Source organism: Bactrocera dorsalis, chromosome 4 (assembly GCF_023373825.1).
Source record: "Bactrocera dorsalis isolate Fly_Bdor chromosome 4, ASM2337382v1, whole genome shotgun sequence".
NCBI classification, from domain to species: Eukaryota; Metazoa; Arthropoda; class Insecta; order Diptera; family Tephritidae; genus Bactrocera; species Bactrocera dorsalis.
The window spans coordinates 17052460-17070498 of record NC_064306.1 but is presented as its reverse complement, the minus strand read 5'-3'; the positions used below and the strand labels follow the sequence as shown (position 1 = coordinate 17070498).

The window sequence follows — 18039 nt, the reverse complement described above, 5'->3', positions numbered from 1 at the left end:
ATCCGCCTTTTGCCCGCTTATCGGCAAATTACGCTCCTCCAGTTCCTTTTTTAATTGCTGAATTCTCAATTCTCCGAATTTAACCATCTTGAATTTGGATTATTTGACAATCCCACTTCTGACACCAATTGTTACGAATTTACTGCTTGCTAGTTTACTTTGTTAGGTTCGTATCTCTGGATTGACAAATAAAATCAACACTGTTTAATTTAATTCAACAACTCTTTATTTCACAACTCGTCTACACTATAGCAGTTTACTCTTAGCACTGATTGATTACGTTGGCGCTGCCACGGCTTATATAGCCACGCACTTCTCGCTGATGCCGACGTGTCCTTCTAGAATATCGCGTCTGGAAATTACCAGAACATACGGCTATAGCCACGCACTTCTCGCTGATGCCGACGTGTCCTTCTAGAATATCGCGTCTGGAAATTACCAGAACATACGGCTATAGCCACGCACTTCTCGCTGATGCCGACGTGTCCTTCTAGAATATCGCGTCTGGAAATTACCAGAACATACGGCTATACGGCGCCAGACGCAAGCAGACAGTCGCGGCGCCAGACTCAGCAATTGTTTAACTAGACGAGCAGACAGTGTGGCGCCAGATGTCTACAACAAGACAAATGCTATTCCATATACCTACAGCTATTGTTCATAATCAGGGATGCATATAGTAATACAAATACAACTTAATACTACTTTTTGTAACAATATTTTTAGTTTTACAAACCACAAACATCTGTATCTTTCATTATGGCACATAACCGGAATTGACTGTATTTGTCAAGGAATGTAAAAAATATTTTTAAGCGGCTTGCAAAAGTCTGCGTCGATATGTATGCACGCTCATACAAATACATACATATCTATGCTGGTTTGTATGGGAAGCTGTTTCAGCGGCAAGGGAAGCAGTGTCAATTGGCGATCGTTCGTTTGTTTTCGGCACAGCTTGGATTTTCTACCAACAATACAATGTTGTGACGCTTTGCCGTCACGTCAGTTCTTCGACACATTGACTCTTTGACATGAAAGCAAAAAATGTGAGCTTCGCCATTGGTTGTCCGTGTCAACGGAAATTTCGCTTGAAGCGAGTGTACATATTTACATATGCTGCATGTATACAAATTTACAAACATTATGCGTATGGTTCTTTTATATTTGTTTACATGCACACATAATTACATACATACGCATATATGGGCAAATGTGCGACCGCTTGGTCTTTTAACATGATATCGGAACGATTAATGACCAAAGCAAATATATACATATCTATGTATGTATATACATAAATATATGTCGTATCAAACCTAAGTATATAAAATGCATATTTAGGTAGTAATACAAATCTTATTGAGTTATATACATACATATTTGCAAAGTTTTTATGGAGTTCATCATAAAATAGGTAAATTTTAACATAACTATGTGCATACTTACATATATACTTAGTATGTATATCCCGTTGGTAGGATTTTAGACCCGTTGGTAGGATTTTAGAACCCGTTGGTAAGATTTTCCCGTTGGTAGGATAGATCCTACGGGATCAGGCATCCCAGCTGAGCTCTAAGCTACCGGGGGGGTCGGCAGGTCGCGGATAGCCGGACGGCCTGTAGTAGCAGGTTAGTTGCGAAATAAGTTAAAACGAATAAGCAACCCCCGACGAGGAGCGGCAGGAGTGGAGGATGCGGTATAAAAGCCAGCCAAGCCGATGAAACTCTTGCGACAGAGGCGAATAGTTGCCGCCTCTCTAATATAGGTGACCGATCAAAATCCAGGCGCGACGGACTCAAAGTGAGCGGCTTCCTGGTCAGCGTCTGTTCACCATGTTAGGTGCGGCTGTAAATAAGACCGGTCCATACCGGGGCGCACTGGGAGTCCCTAGAAGCATCACCAGCTGTTTTCACTGGTGGTGTGGAGAGGGTGATGTGAGTCAGCTCTGCCGAAGTGTCAGCCACGATGTGAAGCAGGAACCAGCCCCTTCGGGCCCTGGTCAGGAAGTGTACATTGGGCGCAGAACTAGTAGACTGCGTTGCTCCGGGCGAGCGCCGGTTCGTCCGAGTTTACCGGAACCGGTAAAGCGTAGGACAGGCCTCAGGGAACTGGGGTAGGGGCATAGCCCCCGAGGGTATACCCGTTCCTGTCTATTTCGGCCCGCCCCCCTGCACACGATGCGCTGGTTAAACTGATAAATGGAGACAATAAATGAAAAAACACAAAGCAACAACAATAGCAGCAACAAGTTTAGCGGTGTCATAAGCCAACTTACGATGACAGGAGTAGATCCCTTTAAAAAAGCCTCGCGTTTGGCTAGATCGCCCGTGAAGGTGCTCTCCGCACAAAGACCAGTGAGGTCGAAATCGTCACCTCCAACGCTTCAGGAGAACACCCCGATATTGGAAGAAGCAGAGTCGCAACGTGATCATATGTGTGAACTTGGAGATATGATAAAAAAGCTAAAGGATATGATGCATCCGCCACAGCGCACTATCAACAATCCCATGAGGGAACTGCTTGACGAAATAGCGAAGCTCTACACCCGTGCACAAGATGACCATAATAGACAACGGGAAGCCAACTTAGCAAGAAGAGTAGTTATGGAGCAGACGACTGCTGAAGTTACACCGAAGAGACCACGTGACATGCAGATAAAGCGACGAACCCCTACAAAAAGCACTAAAACGACGCATGACGGACCATTTGTGAAAGCAGTAGAAAGAAATCTCGGGGGAGGAGAAAAGGACGCGACAAGGGAAGATACCTGGATCACGATACCAAGTAAATCCCACAAAAATAAAAACAAGAAGAAGGAAAACGCCGTACCACGCCCTCGACCAGAAGCAATTGTTATCGCAAAAACTGGTGATATGTCTTACGCAGACATACTTCGGGCGGTTAAGCAGAATGAAAATCTGCAAGTGCTTGGGGAAAATGTCTCACGAATTAAAAAGACAGCTAAAGGTGAGATACTGTTGGAGCTAAAGAAAGCGCAGACAGGAAGTACTAAGAAATATAGAGACGAGATAGTGAAGATACTAGGAGATCAGGCACAAATAAGATCTCTAACGCAGGAAATTACAGTGGAAGTGCGAGACTTGGACGATATCACGACGAAAGAGGATATAGCACAGGCAATTCGTGCAGAATTTGAAGAGCTGCGTCTATTTAGTGTAGAGTGCATTAAAAACATCAGACCAGCGTATGCAGGCACGCAAAAAGCTATCATAAGCCTTCAGGCACAGGAAGCAAAGCACTTACTGGCAGCACAAAAGATAAAAATCGGCTGGACAATCTGCAGAATTAGGGAAAAAGCGCAGCTGAAGAAATGTTTCAGATGCTTAGAGTATGGATATGTGGCGAAAGCATGCAGCAACCCAGAAGACAGGAGCAAGTGCTGTGCTAAATGCGGAGAGGAGGGTCATTTCGCCAAAGATTGTGTTAACAATCCTTCCTGCAAGGCATGTAAACACAGTGGAAGGCCAAACATAGACCATCAGATAGGAAGCCGGAAATGCCCCATATATACAGCAGCGCTCAAAAACCCTAAAAGATGAAAATATTACAAATAAACCTGAACCACTGCGAAGCGGCCCAGGATCTCTTGACGCAAAACATATACGAAAATGAAATAGACGTTGCATTAATCTGTGAACAGTATAAAAATAAAAACTCTGACAAGTGGATTTCCGACACCACAAAAAAGGTTGCAATATGGGCATGCGGAGATAAGATGATGCAAGACATACCACTAATTGACAAGGCATACTATCACCCCTATCATGCATTTCGATTACGTTCCCGCTCGACGCTTCGCCGGAGTCGAAATTAGGTATCATGCGTTGCGATTGGATTGAAAGAAGAAGAGGAAAAGCTATAACTCTTTCGAAATCAGCTGTTTGCTTTGAAATGTGTGAAACTGGCACATAACAAAGCAAAAATACACAAATTACTGCTGTTCAAAGAAAATAAATAAAAGTAAAATTTTTATATTATTATTTTTATTAAACGTAACTATGGAATCTTTATCCGCGGCGATATTACTGGTTGAGGAGGAGAGCAGCGCATCTCAGAATGCTGGGGTGAGAATTGAAAGGAGAAGATTACGAGATATGTGCGATCCCTTCCAGATGAATGACGGGCTGTAAGAAATTGCACGTGAAAGTATACATTTTTCTTACAATTTGTTTATTTATTTAGATTCAAAAAAACTTTCGTCTGAATAAGGACGCATTCAAGTATGTCCTAGATACATTTGCGGAAGAAACGACGGCAAGTAAATTTGATGCTACCTTTTTCCAAAAAGCCTGCACATCTTCCTTAGGACGCTGGTGGAAACCGTTGGCTATATCTAGCTTACTCTCCATCATATCTGCCAATTTTCCATATTGCCCTGGTGTTGTTGTTTTTGACCTGAAAGCATATCAAAAAACATCACTAAAACTGGAAATATCGTGTGTTTTACAACTTTTAAATACAAGTTTTACTTACATTTTTAGAAAATTAAAAAAAAATCACGCAAATAATAAAATTTTCGCAGCAAAATAAAAACACAAAAAGTTCTACGCCAACAAAATTGCAACTTAGCAAAACGGAGCTACGATCGAAATGCATGATAGGCAGAATTGTAAATTTCGAAGTTGAACTGAACGGGAACGGAAGGCATGATACCAAAGTCGCCAAACGGAGAAAATTTCAATCCAAGTCGAAATGCGTGATAGGGGTGTATACAAGAGCCAAAATATGGGGAATTTATTTCTACAGCTGCTATATACCGCCAAGTATACCACATGCTGAATATGAAAAAATACTTGACGACTTGGTAAAGGATGCGATGACAACTACACCTAATATAATTGCAGGTGACTTTAATGCCTGGGCGCTAGAATGGGGCAGCAAAAATACAAATCTGAGAGGTAGCGCATTACTTAAAGCATTTGGTGTTCTAGACGTAGTACTGCTTAACACAGGAAGACAAAACACCTTCGAGAAGAATGGGCGTGGCTCTATTATAGATATATCTTTTGCCAGCAGGGTACTATATCGATATATAGACTGGCGGATATGCGACATGTATACCCAAAGTGACCATTTAGCTATAATGTTAAGTATCAGCAAGAGTGTGCAACAGCGAAATGTTTGCCACCAAAAGGTGCAGTCCAAGGGGTGGAGAATTGAAACCCTAGATGAGGAGCTTTATAAGTTAATGCTGGATGAAAACTTAAACGTAAACGGAAGTGATGACATAGACCAGCAGGCTAAATTAATGGTACAACATATTAGCAAAGCCTGTGATGCCGCTATGAATAAAAAGAGGACAGCCGCACAGAGAAAGCCTGCTTACTGGTGGAATCGAGAAATCGAATCTCTGAGAAGTGAAAGTCACAAAGCGAGGCGCCGTTTTCAACGAAACATAGGCAGCTTAAATTGTGACAGCCTGCGAGAAGCATTCAAAAAGAAACGCAACGACCTAAAAAAGGCGATTAAAAAGAGCAAAATGACATGTTTCAAAGAATTATGCGAAAAAGTGGACGAAAATCCGTGGGGAGCAGCGTATAAGATTGTAATGTCAAGGATTAAAGGTGGCAAATGTCAAGCGCCTACATGCCCTTCATTACTCAAAAATGTGGTAGAAACCCTGTTCCCACAACAAAGTCAAGAAGAAGGAAATTTTTATCGCGAAGAAGCCGCAGATGTGCCAGAAATCACCGAGCAGGAAGTTGTTCAAGCTGCTGAGCGCTTTAAAAATAGCAAAGCACCAGGATTGGATGGTATTCCGAATAGGGCTCTTAAAATTGCCATCAGCTACCATCCACAGCCATTTTCGGATTTATACACGCGTAGCCTTCGTGAAGGAGTGTTTCCAAAAATCTGGAAAGTACAACGGCTGGTGCTACTACAGAAGCCAAACAAACCGGCAGGAGAACCAAGTTCCTATCGACCGCTCTGTATGATCGATACGATGGGCAAAATCCTAGAGCGGATAATCTGTACCCGTCTAGAAAATCATTTAGAAGGAGATGGTGGTCTCTCTGATAACCAATATGGTTTTCGTAAAAGGCGCTCAACTCTTGATGCTATCAAGAAAGTTGCTGGTATAGCAGAAAAGGCTATTGAAGGAGACAGGTGGATGTACGGGAACAAAGAATACTGTGCGGTCGTCACATTTGATGTGAGAAACGCCTTTAACTCGGCCCATTGGCCCCATATAATGCGTGCATTAGTGCTTAAAACAACTCCGAGCTATTTGTTGTACGTCATACAAAGTTATCTGGCCGATAGGATCCTGCTCTATGACACTGACGAAGGACCAAAAAAGTATAGGGTAACGGGTGGTGTGCCGCAAGGATCTGTGCTTGGTCCACTCCTGTGGAATGCACTATATGATGAAATATTGCGCCTCCCTCTGCCGAAAGAAGTGCAAATAATTGGATACGCAGATGATATTGCTGTGACAATAGTAGCTAAGGAGCTCCATCAAATACAAAGTATTTGTAGTGATACTGTCCTGAGGATAAAACAGTGGCTAACGAGTGCAAAACTCGAACTTGCCGGCCACAAAACGGAAGCAGTTCTTATAACTAGCAGGAAAAAAACTGGAAACTATTTCGCTTAACATAGACGGGCACAACATTACAACACAATCCGCCGTGAAATACCTTGGTGTAACGATTGATGCGAGGCTCAACTACAAAATGCATGTTGAAAAAGCGTGTGAAAAAGTGGCGCGTGTAAACATGGCCTTATCAAGGATAATGGCAAACATTGGAGGACCGAAACAGAGCAGGAGAGCTCTTCTGGCCAAGGTGAGCTAATCAATTATAATGTATGCGGCGCCTGTATGGGGGCCGGCATTAATACATAAGACGTATGCTGGGGTGGCACAATCGGTGTTCCGGTTGAGCGCAATCAGAATAGTCAGTGCGTTTCGCAAGGTTTCCAAGGAAGCTGTCGGGGTTCTAGCAGGAATTATGCCACCAGACATAATGGCTCTCGAACTTAAGCGAATCTATGATAAAAGTAAAAGCTCAGGCCGGAAACTATCGGGAGCTGTGCTTAGAGTTGAAGGTCAAGCCAGCTTAGACGAATGGCAAACACGCTGGGATACATCAAACAAGGGGAGATGGACATACCGCTTAATCGGTAACATACAAGTATGGATGGAACGAAAACACGGGGAGGTAGATCATTACATGACGCAGTTCTTAACAGGGCATGGATGCTTCAGGGAGTACTTACATAAGTACGGCCACGAGGAAGGAGTAGCTTGCTCGTTCTGTGGTAGCAACAGCGAGAACGCAGAACACATATTTTTCCACTGTCGGAAATATACAGGGTAGGCCATTTAAAGTTGACCCATCTGGCAACGCTGTAACTTTTAACAACAAGCAAAATTGCCGATTTTATGCCACCGAAAATCCTCAATTAATTGAAGAACAGCCTCTTTACGACCAAAAAGTAACAGTTTGGTGCGGTGTTTGCGCGAATATGATCATCGGACCGTATTTTTTCGAAGACGATGATGGAGCCACGACAACAGTCAATGGTGAGCGTTATCGAGCCATGATAACGGATTTTGTGATACCCATTATTCGCGAAAATGACATGGATAACTTCTGGTTTCAACAGGACGGGGCTACATGCCATACAGCTCGACCAACAATCAATTTATTGCGACCATTTTTCCCCGGGCGATTGATATCGAAAAATGGTGATGTTGACTGGCCACCGAGATCACCAGATTTGACGCCACCAGACTTTTATTTGTGGGGTTATTTGAAATCCAAGGTATACGCTAATAAGCCAAAGACCTTAGCTCAACTGAAAGCCAACATTCGACGTGAAACAGCCGCCATATCATCCGAAACATTGGCCAAAGTCATGGAAAATGTCGAAAAAAGAGTGCATTTAGCTGTCAAAGCTAAAGGTGCCCATTTACGCGATCTAAATTTTTAAATATTAGCTGAAACAAATCCCCTTGGACCAAAATAAATTATTTTTGAAATGAACAAAAAACATTGTTTTCTTTTGTTCTTTTTTTTTAGAAACAAATGGGTCAACTTTAAATGGCCTACCCTGTACAAAGGAGCGACTATCTTTGGAAAAGGAAGTATCCAACCGAATAACACCAGATAATATAGTGAACTATATGTTGCACTCGAGGAATGTGTGGGATTTAGTGAAGAAGATGGCAGCCAGGATTCTCCATGACCTGAGAAGAGCAGAACATCAAAGAAGGAGCGAATCTAGAGCAGCGAATATCGCTGTAACGACGTGAGCCCATAGGCTAAGCTTGCCCTGCGATGAAATGCCTAACGGCGGTCCCACAGGGCCTCAGTAAAGCTAAAGGAGACGGAGTTAGGGTTTAGTACGTAGGCGTACCGTTTCGCAAAGTCCAGAACAGTAGGTAATACTGACTGGGCGTGGTCCCGAATGAGGTGCACCTTTAGCGAGCAGTACGAATCGTGCATACTGCTAGTAAAGTAGCAGTATCTATGTAAGATTCCCCCTCCGGCACAAAAAAAAAAAAAAAACATACTTAGTATATACTTTGATACCAAATATATACGGATCATATATATGTAAATTATATGCCGAGTCGGTTGCGCATAGGAAATAAACGAATCTGTAAATTTGTTTACATTGAAATTAGCATTATTTTTCTCATTTAACACTGAAAATGCTTAATTCTGCTATTTTCGTGGTGAAACACGCTTATAATTTGTCTGTGGTGAGACTCTTCCATCTCTGCCGAGTACCCCTTCGAAAAGTTACGATATTTGAAACGTGAACCTTCTCTATGATAAACGTTCTCTGCTATTCTTTTACGTTCTCTGCTAATACTATGTTCGGACCGACATTGTGGAATCTAAGTCGTTCGGACTGACAATGCGTGTTTTCGATGAGTTTTCACTGACAACTATCAAAAGCGGCATTCTCTTGCTCTTGCAAGATTGCACGATGACACAAAATGCAAAAATCCTATACCGAAATATGCAAGGCCAAGAGAGTACCCATTGCATAATCTAGTGCTATAGCACGGCACGAAAATAAACATGGGTTTTGGTCTGACATATTTTACAGCCATTGCAAATAATATTCTGCATGTGTTTGTTGTTGTGCCGTTCACCAAAGGGAAAATTCTGCAATTTCTGCACGGTGCAAGGTTTTGCAAGAGCAAGGGAATCCCCCTAATATGAGGATATCAAGCGACAGCTGTATTTATATATGGAATGTACACAAATATAAGTGACAATTTAGGGCTGGCAAGAGATGTCTTCCAAAAACATCGATTAAACTAGAGCAGGCACCGATTATAATGAGTGGAATGTAAGTTTTCAAGTAGTTTTCAGCGAAAACTGTGTTTTCGTTTGACAGATTTTACATGGACGAAAACACAACTTTTCGTGCGAAAACCAGTTTTTTCCACAAAACATGTTTTCGTTGTCCGAAAATAGTATAACACGAAAAAGTTAAAAATAACATTTTTTTATAAATATTCTGATACAAAGTCAACATATATTTTTATTAGTAATTATGCTTTTTGACTGTGATATAGAACAATTAATATTTGTTATCTTATCACCAAAATGTACATATAGTATCCGATAAAGCAAATGCAACCAGAGCCAAGTTGTCGATTTTGTTTTTATTGCAACGCCGATTTATTTCGAATTATTTTTTTGTTTCAAATGTATAGCAACCCGCCGCGACAGAAAATTGTAACTCTGCTATATAACCGTAAAACAGTTTCTTTTCCTAATTGAATTGAGTTTGTGTTTATTGAAACATTTACTTAGCATAATTTTTACGTTGAATTTTTTTCCAAGCCCCGTTATTATTTGATGATCCTCTTCTATCCCACCAATCATCCCGAACTATGCATATTAGTAACAAAACGATCGAAATAGTGCATCGTGGGTCCTCCAAAAGCACAATGTTCAAATATCATTGAACATGCTTACTTATCAGCAAAGCCGAAATTCTACTAAATATAAATATCTATTTATATATTATATACATACATATATACATAATGTATTTGCATGCAATGCACTTCTAATAATAACAAAAATGCGTGGGATACAAGTCATAAATTTATAGAAGAGATAACATCACACACGGACATGTATTATATTCCACTTCGACACTATACGAGCTTCCATAAAGTTTATTTTCTACCAGAATTGCAGTAAGTGATTGATCCCACAATATAATTCTCATGAAACTTCCATCTGCGCTGATAGTTTTTCGAGGGTTATTCTATTTGCAATGGATATGATAATAGAGTTTGGTGGACAAATTTGGAAGTTCATCGCAATAAGTCATGCATTTTTCATTTGTATACTATTTCTCACTCTTCCGGGTTGCATTATTTCGCACTTCCTAAAGGGTGAAATTATTTGTACTTAAGCTATTAAATTTTCTTCAGTTCATTTCAATTAAAACGATACAAAAACAAATACATTTGGCCCATACTCTACAGTAAATAATCGAGTTTTGTTCTGTTCTTATTTTATTGTACGCTTCACACTGACGCTAGTCGAGGAATTCTCAAAACGATTTAGCTGCGGAGGTGGAAACCAAATTTTTGCGCATACACTCTCATATTCAAACAAAAAAATTAAAAAAAAACTATGCCGTTGAACAATAAATTTTATCGAATATTACTGGGTTAAGTGTTCCTTTTTTTGTTCGACAAAGTAGTTATTATAACATTACTGAAGTACACATTATTTTTATTTAATTTTCAGTCATTAATTTTTATATTCTCACATACGTGCTTATAATTTGAACAAAACCTTACTTTAAACACCTGGAAGAAGCTGAATTAATGACTTTATCCGGCGTACTAATGTGCAATTAAAGTAATTCGCAGAATCCGAACCAGAAGCCGATGAGAGATGATTGCAAAATGTCTCATTGAATACTGAAATCATATTCTGCTTCAATAAGCCGAAATCCTCTATGGTTGTGGCATTCGGAAGATATTCTGTAAATGTGTAAATTTATTATTAGAATTTTCCTCAAGAGTTTTTTGTGATTATATTTTATAGTGAAAATCGGTAAACGAGAGTACGCCCATATATACCCATATTTTCGACCGCTCGATATTATTTCCTAGCTCTTTTTATTTTTCCAACAGATATCTCAAACAAAAAATTGCATAGATATCAAACCTACTACGATCTTATATTAACTATTTTTAAATAAATGTTAAATGTCTTAAAACAATTTTCAAGGTATTTTTAATTTTTACACCCTGGACGGAGTATATTAAGTAATATATAAATGATCAGTGTGCCGAGTTGAATTGATTTAGCAATGTCCGTTTGTCTGTATATTCGCGAATTGCTTTTAAATATTGTTCTGAAATTTTGCATACAAACCGAACGATCAATATTTGACAAGATATCTTCTAAAAATTTGACATAAATTATTATCTAAAGCAACATTTCAATCTACGAATACATTTTCCAGATCGAACCATTATATCAAATAGGTGCCATACAAACAGAACGGTCAAAATCAAATTCGGAAACTTTTTATTTGTGAAGGGTATTCTAGCTACTGAAGTTACCATTTTTCTTATTGCAATCTACTTATGAAAATTTCAAGTTAGAGAGAAAATATGTATAGTATATTATTATGTGTTATCATTACCTTCAATGGTAAGTGCTAAACCCTGTCCAGTTACACTAGCAGTCGATCTCACGTAAAAGTCCAAGTGTAACCACAATAAATACAAAGTTTGTTCGATGATAAAAACGTATAACGAAAGCTCCTTTTGTCTGTTTTCATACTGTTTAGTCCACTCGATATTGGAGAGACGAGCTGGAATAAAAAAAATATGCAAAATTTTTTATAATTTATAAATTAAGCGTTAAATAATATAAATTTACAAATAAATAAATATAAACATAGGATAGTAAAACGAGTTCATAAATACAACTCATAAAGTCTTGAATTAGTAGAATACAAACTACACCCCGATTCATTTAAAGAGATACATACATAAGGTCCGTATCCAGCTCGTAAGTAATTGCTGAAGAAAACAGAACAATATTTCTTCAAGTAATTTCGACAATTATGAATGATCCACATTAGAAGAGCAAGAGAGAGTAAATAAAGAAAATAAACTTTGTGTGTAATATGTATGTATGTGTGTAATAACATACATATTTTCATTACGATTTATGGATTGTTGTTGATGATTGTTAAATTTTATACAACCTTTCAAAAGTAACTCTACTTCATAATAATGATTTCAACTAATTTAGGATGAATTTAACGATTACCTTCCAAAAATAATTGTTGATTAATTGTTTCTTCGCAAAACCAGGATTGCCAAATACGCATTTTATTGAAAAAATGTATTAAAAATTAGTAATAGATTTCTTTAGAGCTGCATACTAGCACACGAAAATTTACCGCAGGAAATTTTCATGACCATTTCTTAAGCGTTTTTTATATGAAGTTTTCACATTTCTTGAGAGCTGGATACTAAGCTATAATACATGTTTTATTTTTACGCTAGGAGCCGAAATGTCTTCATTTAGACATCGCAGGAGCTTCGATATACCTTTCATATTTTGCTTGTACGAGGCGTTTTAATGAATAACTAAAAAAATGTGATTTTTAATTCGCGTCAATTCTAAGTTCTGAAAACTCGCTGAGGTAGCCTTTTAAGATTTCATTATACTATATCATCATCTAAGAAAGTTGGTCGTTGAGATTGAAGCTATCATCTGCGTTCATAATATGACATTGCTCCTTTATTAGCTTTACAATTTGAACAATATGTTCTCATAACGGGTTAATTTCACTATAATTAGGCTACGTGCTTACAAAATAAAAACTGCTGACATAAAAAATGTTCTTTGTTTTAAAGGTTATGCTTTCTCAAGTCGATATGCAATCATCATGTGCGTCAAATAATGTGACAAAAATAACACTGCCTTTTACGAAGCTAAAAAATCATATTACTTACCAGAGTTATCAATGCTAGCATCAGCCATGTAAGATCTGCGGGAAACTATATTGTCAGTAATTCGTTTTTGCATCTCTAAATATTCTACCGATCCTTGTAGGTGATTCAGCACTGTCGTGAAATCAAGCGATTCATTTACACTTCTCTCCAATTTATCTATTCTGAAAAAATGATTTTAATCTTTATATATACATATACATATATACTGCCTCGATTATTAGAAAATATTTTATTTTGCACATATCTTTGATCATAATGATTAAATAATTTTTAGTAAAAGATATTCCATTCTATAAGATAAGCCATTTTTATTATAAATCAAAAAAGTCAGAAAATTATCCCAAAACTTTCAAAATTATTTGTCAAAATTTTAAGAAAAACCCGAGTATACCGTTTTATAGCGCTAGTTTGCGCGATATTATTGAGATATCTAAGCGAATAAAACCACACTAAACAACAACTTAAAATTTGGTACAATCCCTGGGAAAACTAGTAAAAATGCCATTACTATGAAAAGAAAGAAGTCCACTTTTTATTTAATTTTTAATGTATAAATGTGGGAAGCGATGACAAGACAACACGTAGTAGACACACTTACTAATGACGTACGCAGTCATCAATCAGTAATTGCGCACTTATTTAAGCGGACGGATTAATTGTAACAAGAAAACCTATAAACCTTAAAATAATAAAACAATTAATTTAATTAACATACCATAACAGAAGTGTTATGGGCACAGAAGTGTTATGGTATCCCGGCGGAAAATTTAGAGAAAACATCTTTTGACAAAATTTGGCAATTTAAATCTGGAAAGGAAAGTGCGCAGTGTGTGTGAAGTAAACTAATTAAAAACGGTTTCGAAGGAAAAGTAAATAAACGTAAAAAAAAACAAGTAAGGAAGGGCTAAACTCGGGTGCAACAGAACGTTTTATACTCTTGCAAAAATCAAAGCCAGGGAAATACTTTAAGGTGTAAAACTAATTATATAGAGTAAAGTCAGCCGGATGTTTGAAAATCTTGATATTAGTTATATAGGGGTTAGTCCAAGTCTTCGCTCAAATTTATCTCTTCTAGGCACAAAGATACACTGTTACATATGAATAAAATACGCTCTCTTATTTTCATTGGAATAACTCATGGTCGATATATGCGGTACAAGGTCACCTGGAAGTTCGAAAATCTTTATAGTATATTGAGTATATGGGGGCTAAGGGAAAGTCAGATTTTTTTTTGACATACAGACATATCATTATAAGAGGAGTAATATCCTTTAATTTTAGATCTATATATCACACTTTCACTGGCATTTTCGATCACAAGTCAACTATAGTTACCGGGGACTAAAAATTCGGTTCCTAGGGGCTTGAACAGTTTTTATTGGATTGAAACAATTTTTGGTGAGAAGGTGGCACGCACTAAATACGTTAATCGAGCAAATTTTTTTCCCGTTATATTAATTGCTTCTTGATTTGTGTACTGGAAACTGAACGAATCAAGAGAAAGTTAAAATTGTGCTATATGGGAAGTAGGCGTGGTTGTTGAACGATTTCATCCATTTTCACAATGTGACATAATGTAACAAGAATACCACGCACTTAATTTTGTCGAAATCGGTCTGTCGGGTCACAAAGCCCCTGCATGGTGGGAGGCAGCCACGACTGTTTTGGGGTCTCAAAAACTCCTCTCAATACAGCGTTGTATGATGCTTGCTTGCTTGCCTGTATGTCGCACCGTCTCAACGGATGCGATGCAGGTGTTATTAGGTGCACCCCCTCTTGATCTGATTGTCATACAGCGAGCTGTTGCATTCAGGTTAAGAAGGGGTTTGAGTGTGTCATTGCTGCGGAACGATTGGATTTCCGACGATGATGTGGAGAGGGAGGGATATCTAGGGAGCAAGAGGCTTCTAGATGATAGGGTTAGGTGTAGGTGGCAACAACGTTGGGACAATAGTCCTAACGGCCGAGTGACGTACGAGTACATTCGGGACGTTGGATTCGTTGAGGATAACCCAGACTTCAGATTCTGTCTGAGTCTGGGTTTTCTGCTTACGGGGCATGGGCCTCTGAATGCATTTTTGCATCAGAGGCACCTATCAGATACGTCAGGGTGTTTTTGTGGGGCGGGGTTAGAAAATTGGTCGCATTTAATTGCGGAGTGCCCGATGTACTCGGACATTAGGGATCTGGGTGGTATGGGGATTAGCTGGACTGATGGACGATTAGATGTTAGTGGTGTGATCTCCACTAGTCGGAATACCGAACAGTTAGGGTTGTTTGCGCGTGAGTTATTTAAGCGGCGAAGGCGGTTAGCTGGAAATTAGGGTTTTAGTTTTTTGTATGAGTGTTAGGTGTTTGCGTTGTGGGTATTTTATGTGTTAGTGGGGTCCAACCTCACCTTCTTTGCTGGCCACCAGTCCGGAGCAGTATGGAAGCTCCACTGGTAGTAGTTTGGTCTACGAAGTCTGACTGGAGACTTAATGCTGGTACTACAGGGAGCAAGAGCCCTTGGAGTTTGCTCTAGCCTGCACATGCGGGCTTGTCCCTCGGGGAGTATCGTGGTGATTGAGGTTAAAACCCGAATGCGGGAAGAACTGGTTTTGTCAGTTGAATGTGGAGTTGCGTTGCAACCGGGTGCCGGACCCAAAGCACGGCAGAGGTTTTAGATGGGCCTCGAATCCAACCAAGGTGGTTAGTGTGTCCATTTCACACTGCCAATTGGTACTGAAAATGCTTAGCATTCTCAAGGCGTTTATCAACGGATTGATTTTATCCGCTGTGCTTTTGAGCGCCGTGGAGTAAGGTTATCGTCAGCAGGTACCCAGGTAAAACACACCGGACGTTGTCGGGTCACAAAATATGGGATTTCACCAAAAAGTGGGCGGCGCCACGACCATCGTCCAATTTTCACACTGGCTCTTATAAGGCTCTCTCATATAATCTCTGTGGTAAAATTTATTGTCTCTGGCGTATTTATTTTTACCAGTACCGTTATATGGGGAGTGAGTGGGGTTATCCTCCGATTACGCCCATCTACGAACTCGAAATTTTTTTGTACCAAAGAACCCACATACCAAGTTTCATCGAGATATTTAAATTTTTGCTCAAGTTACAACATGTACGGATAGACATTCCAACCGGATTTAAACTTTTCCCGTTGTCCTTATCATTTATATATGTATATAACCCTATATCTATTTCGCTTGGTTTTATGTGACACGTGCAACCGTTACGTGAACGCCAAACTATAATACTCTGTAGCAACTGTTTGCAAGAGTATAAAAAAAAAACATTTCGATGAAATAGATTTATAAAAACGTGCATCAAAAAGCCTTCTTTTGCTACAAAATTTTTATAAAGCAAAGCAACCGGTAAATACCGGTGAAAACAGTTTAGCGTTGACAGTGGACGGACTTGGGGAATATTGGGAAAGTTTGGGGTTAGGAGCTGGTGGACGGAAAGCCGTACTGCAGGACAGATTGCTGGAACACTTCGGCCTGAATGTAAGCGATGATGAGGCCGATGACGACGGTAGCAGACATATGTAGTATGAATACATCGATTGTAACAGCTTATAACTAAAAATCTGCACTAGCACTAATAACTCTATTAAACTATTAACAAAAAGGTAAGCTATTTCATGTAGTTTAATTATATTATTTTAAAAACGAAAAAATTAATTAACTTCAAACTACGGGGTCAGCGAGCCGTTTCAGTTTAGTCAGGATACTTGAGCACCGTTAGTATCAACTTTCTTTAGGCACTTCCGGATGCGACGTGTCAGCTGCTGCAAATTTTGAGCCTTCCAACCATTTTTATACACTAAAGCTTTGACTTGTCCAAAAAAAATCCTCAATCGGTCGGCATTGTGGTAAATTTGTCGGAAGTACGTCTCATGACTCAAATTCTTGCACATCCACCGACATTGTGATTTAACTTGACTTATCGGCTCTTCGGTGTACCCTGGACAACGCTGCTTTTTTCTGGCTTTAATGTTAAATCTATTTAACGTTTCGCAGATATATGGCTATGAGCATTCGAATTTTCGTACGGCTTCGGTTTGACTTATGCAATACTTATTGTTGAACGCTGTCTTCAGCTTCCGAATGTAGGCGGCTTTCTTCCAGAACCCGGTTGCCGTTCTATTTTTAGAGTACTTAATATTGAGTACATTGTTCTTCTGGAAACGCCTTTATAAAAATATACAAAGCGGCCGCGGAAGTGTTGCTGCATAAAAGCCATCTTAAGTAGTAATTGAATTTGTAAGCTGTTGCAAATTACACGTCAAAAGGACGATGCAATAAATTCGCAAAGTGCGTAATATTAGCATTTGAAAAATTTGCAGATTTTTAGTTATAACCCGTTAGAGCGATCTAATTTTGAATAATGGCTACAATACTTCGAAGATAATGCGGAAGCAGGGCACCGGAGTGAGCTGCGAAATATATGCATATGCCAAGCAATTGTTAAAGGGTACGGCAAAGATGTACGTTCGAAGTCAAACATTAATTTGCGGCTGGAGTTCGCTGAAATCAGCATTGAAGGGCAAGTTCGGTACCATCGTTTCGGCAATAGATGTACATCGGATATTGAGGAATCGACGTAAACAGCAGAGTGAAGATTTGCGTGAAGACTTACTTATATTGTCTGATGAAAATCAGTAAGTCTCTAAACTTAAATGACCACAGCATTATAGACTACTACATCAATGGTATACCAGACTCCAAGGGCAACAAGCCCAATTTGCATCAAGCAATGTCTGTCGGCGACCTTAAGAAACAAATAAAAATTTATGAGCGAATCAATACTGGAAAACTTTCATCCCAATTTGCGAATTCGTTGAAGCCACCGTCGTCTAACAAGGTTACATCGAATTTCAGTTTTAAAGAAAGTTGTTTTAGATGCAGAGAAAGTTCACACTTGGCGAGATATTACCCACAGAACAGATTCAAGTGCAACAGTTGCGGAAGATAAGGGCATAAAGCATCTGATTGTAAAACTATTGCCAAGGTCAGCAAGCCAGAAAGTGTGGCATGAATACAATG

General features: G+C 39.2%; 2 protein-coding genes across 3 annotated transcripts in view; one reads left to right on the top strand and one right to left on the bottom strand.

Moving 5' to 3' along the window:
* Positions 1 to 18039, top strand: part of LOC125778148 (uncharacterized) — a 334571-nt gene that overhangs the window by 185530 nt on the left and 131002 nt on the right. The window lies entirely within an intron of this gene.
* The window catches only part of LOC105233162 (nuclear pore complex protein Nup205), a 30891-nt gene continuing 23573 nt past the window's right edge, over positions 10722 to 18039 (bottom strand). Inside the window, exons 15-17 of one of the 2 annotated variants that reach the window (XM_011215139.4) lie at positions 12995 to 13155; positions 11668 to 11838; positions 10722 to 10996 (exon numbers count right to left, since the gene is read on the bottom strand). In XM_011215139.4, coding sequence (XP_011213441.2) covers positions 10812 to 10996; positions 11668 to 11838; positions 12995 to 13155 — 517 coding nt within the window. In that variant the 3' untranslated portion in view covers positions 10722 to 10811. Of the gene's footprint in view, positions 10997 to 11667; positions 11839 to 12994; positions 13156 to 18039 lie in introns of those variants that run through there. The other variant, XM_029553356.2, reaches the window with a different exon arrangement.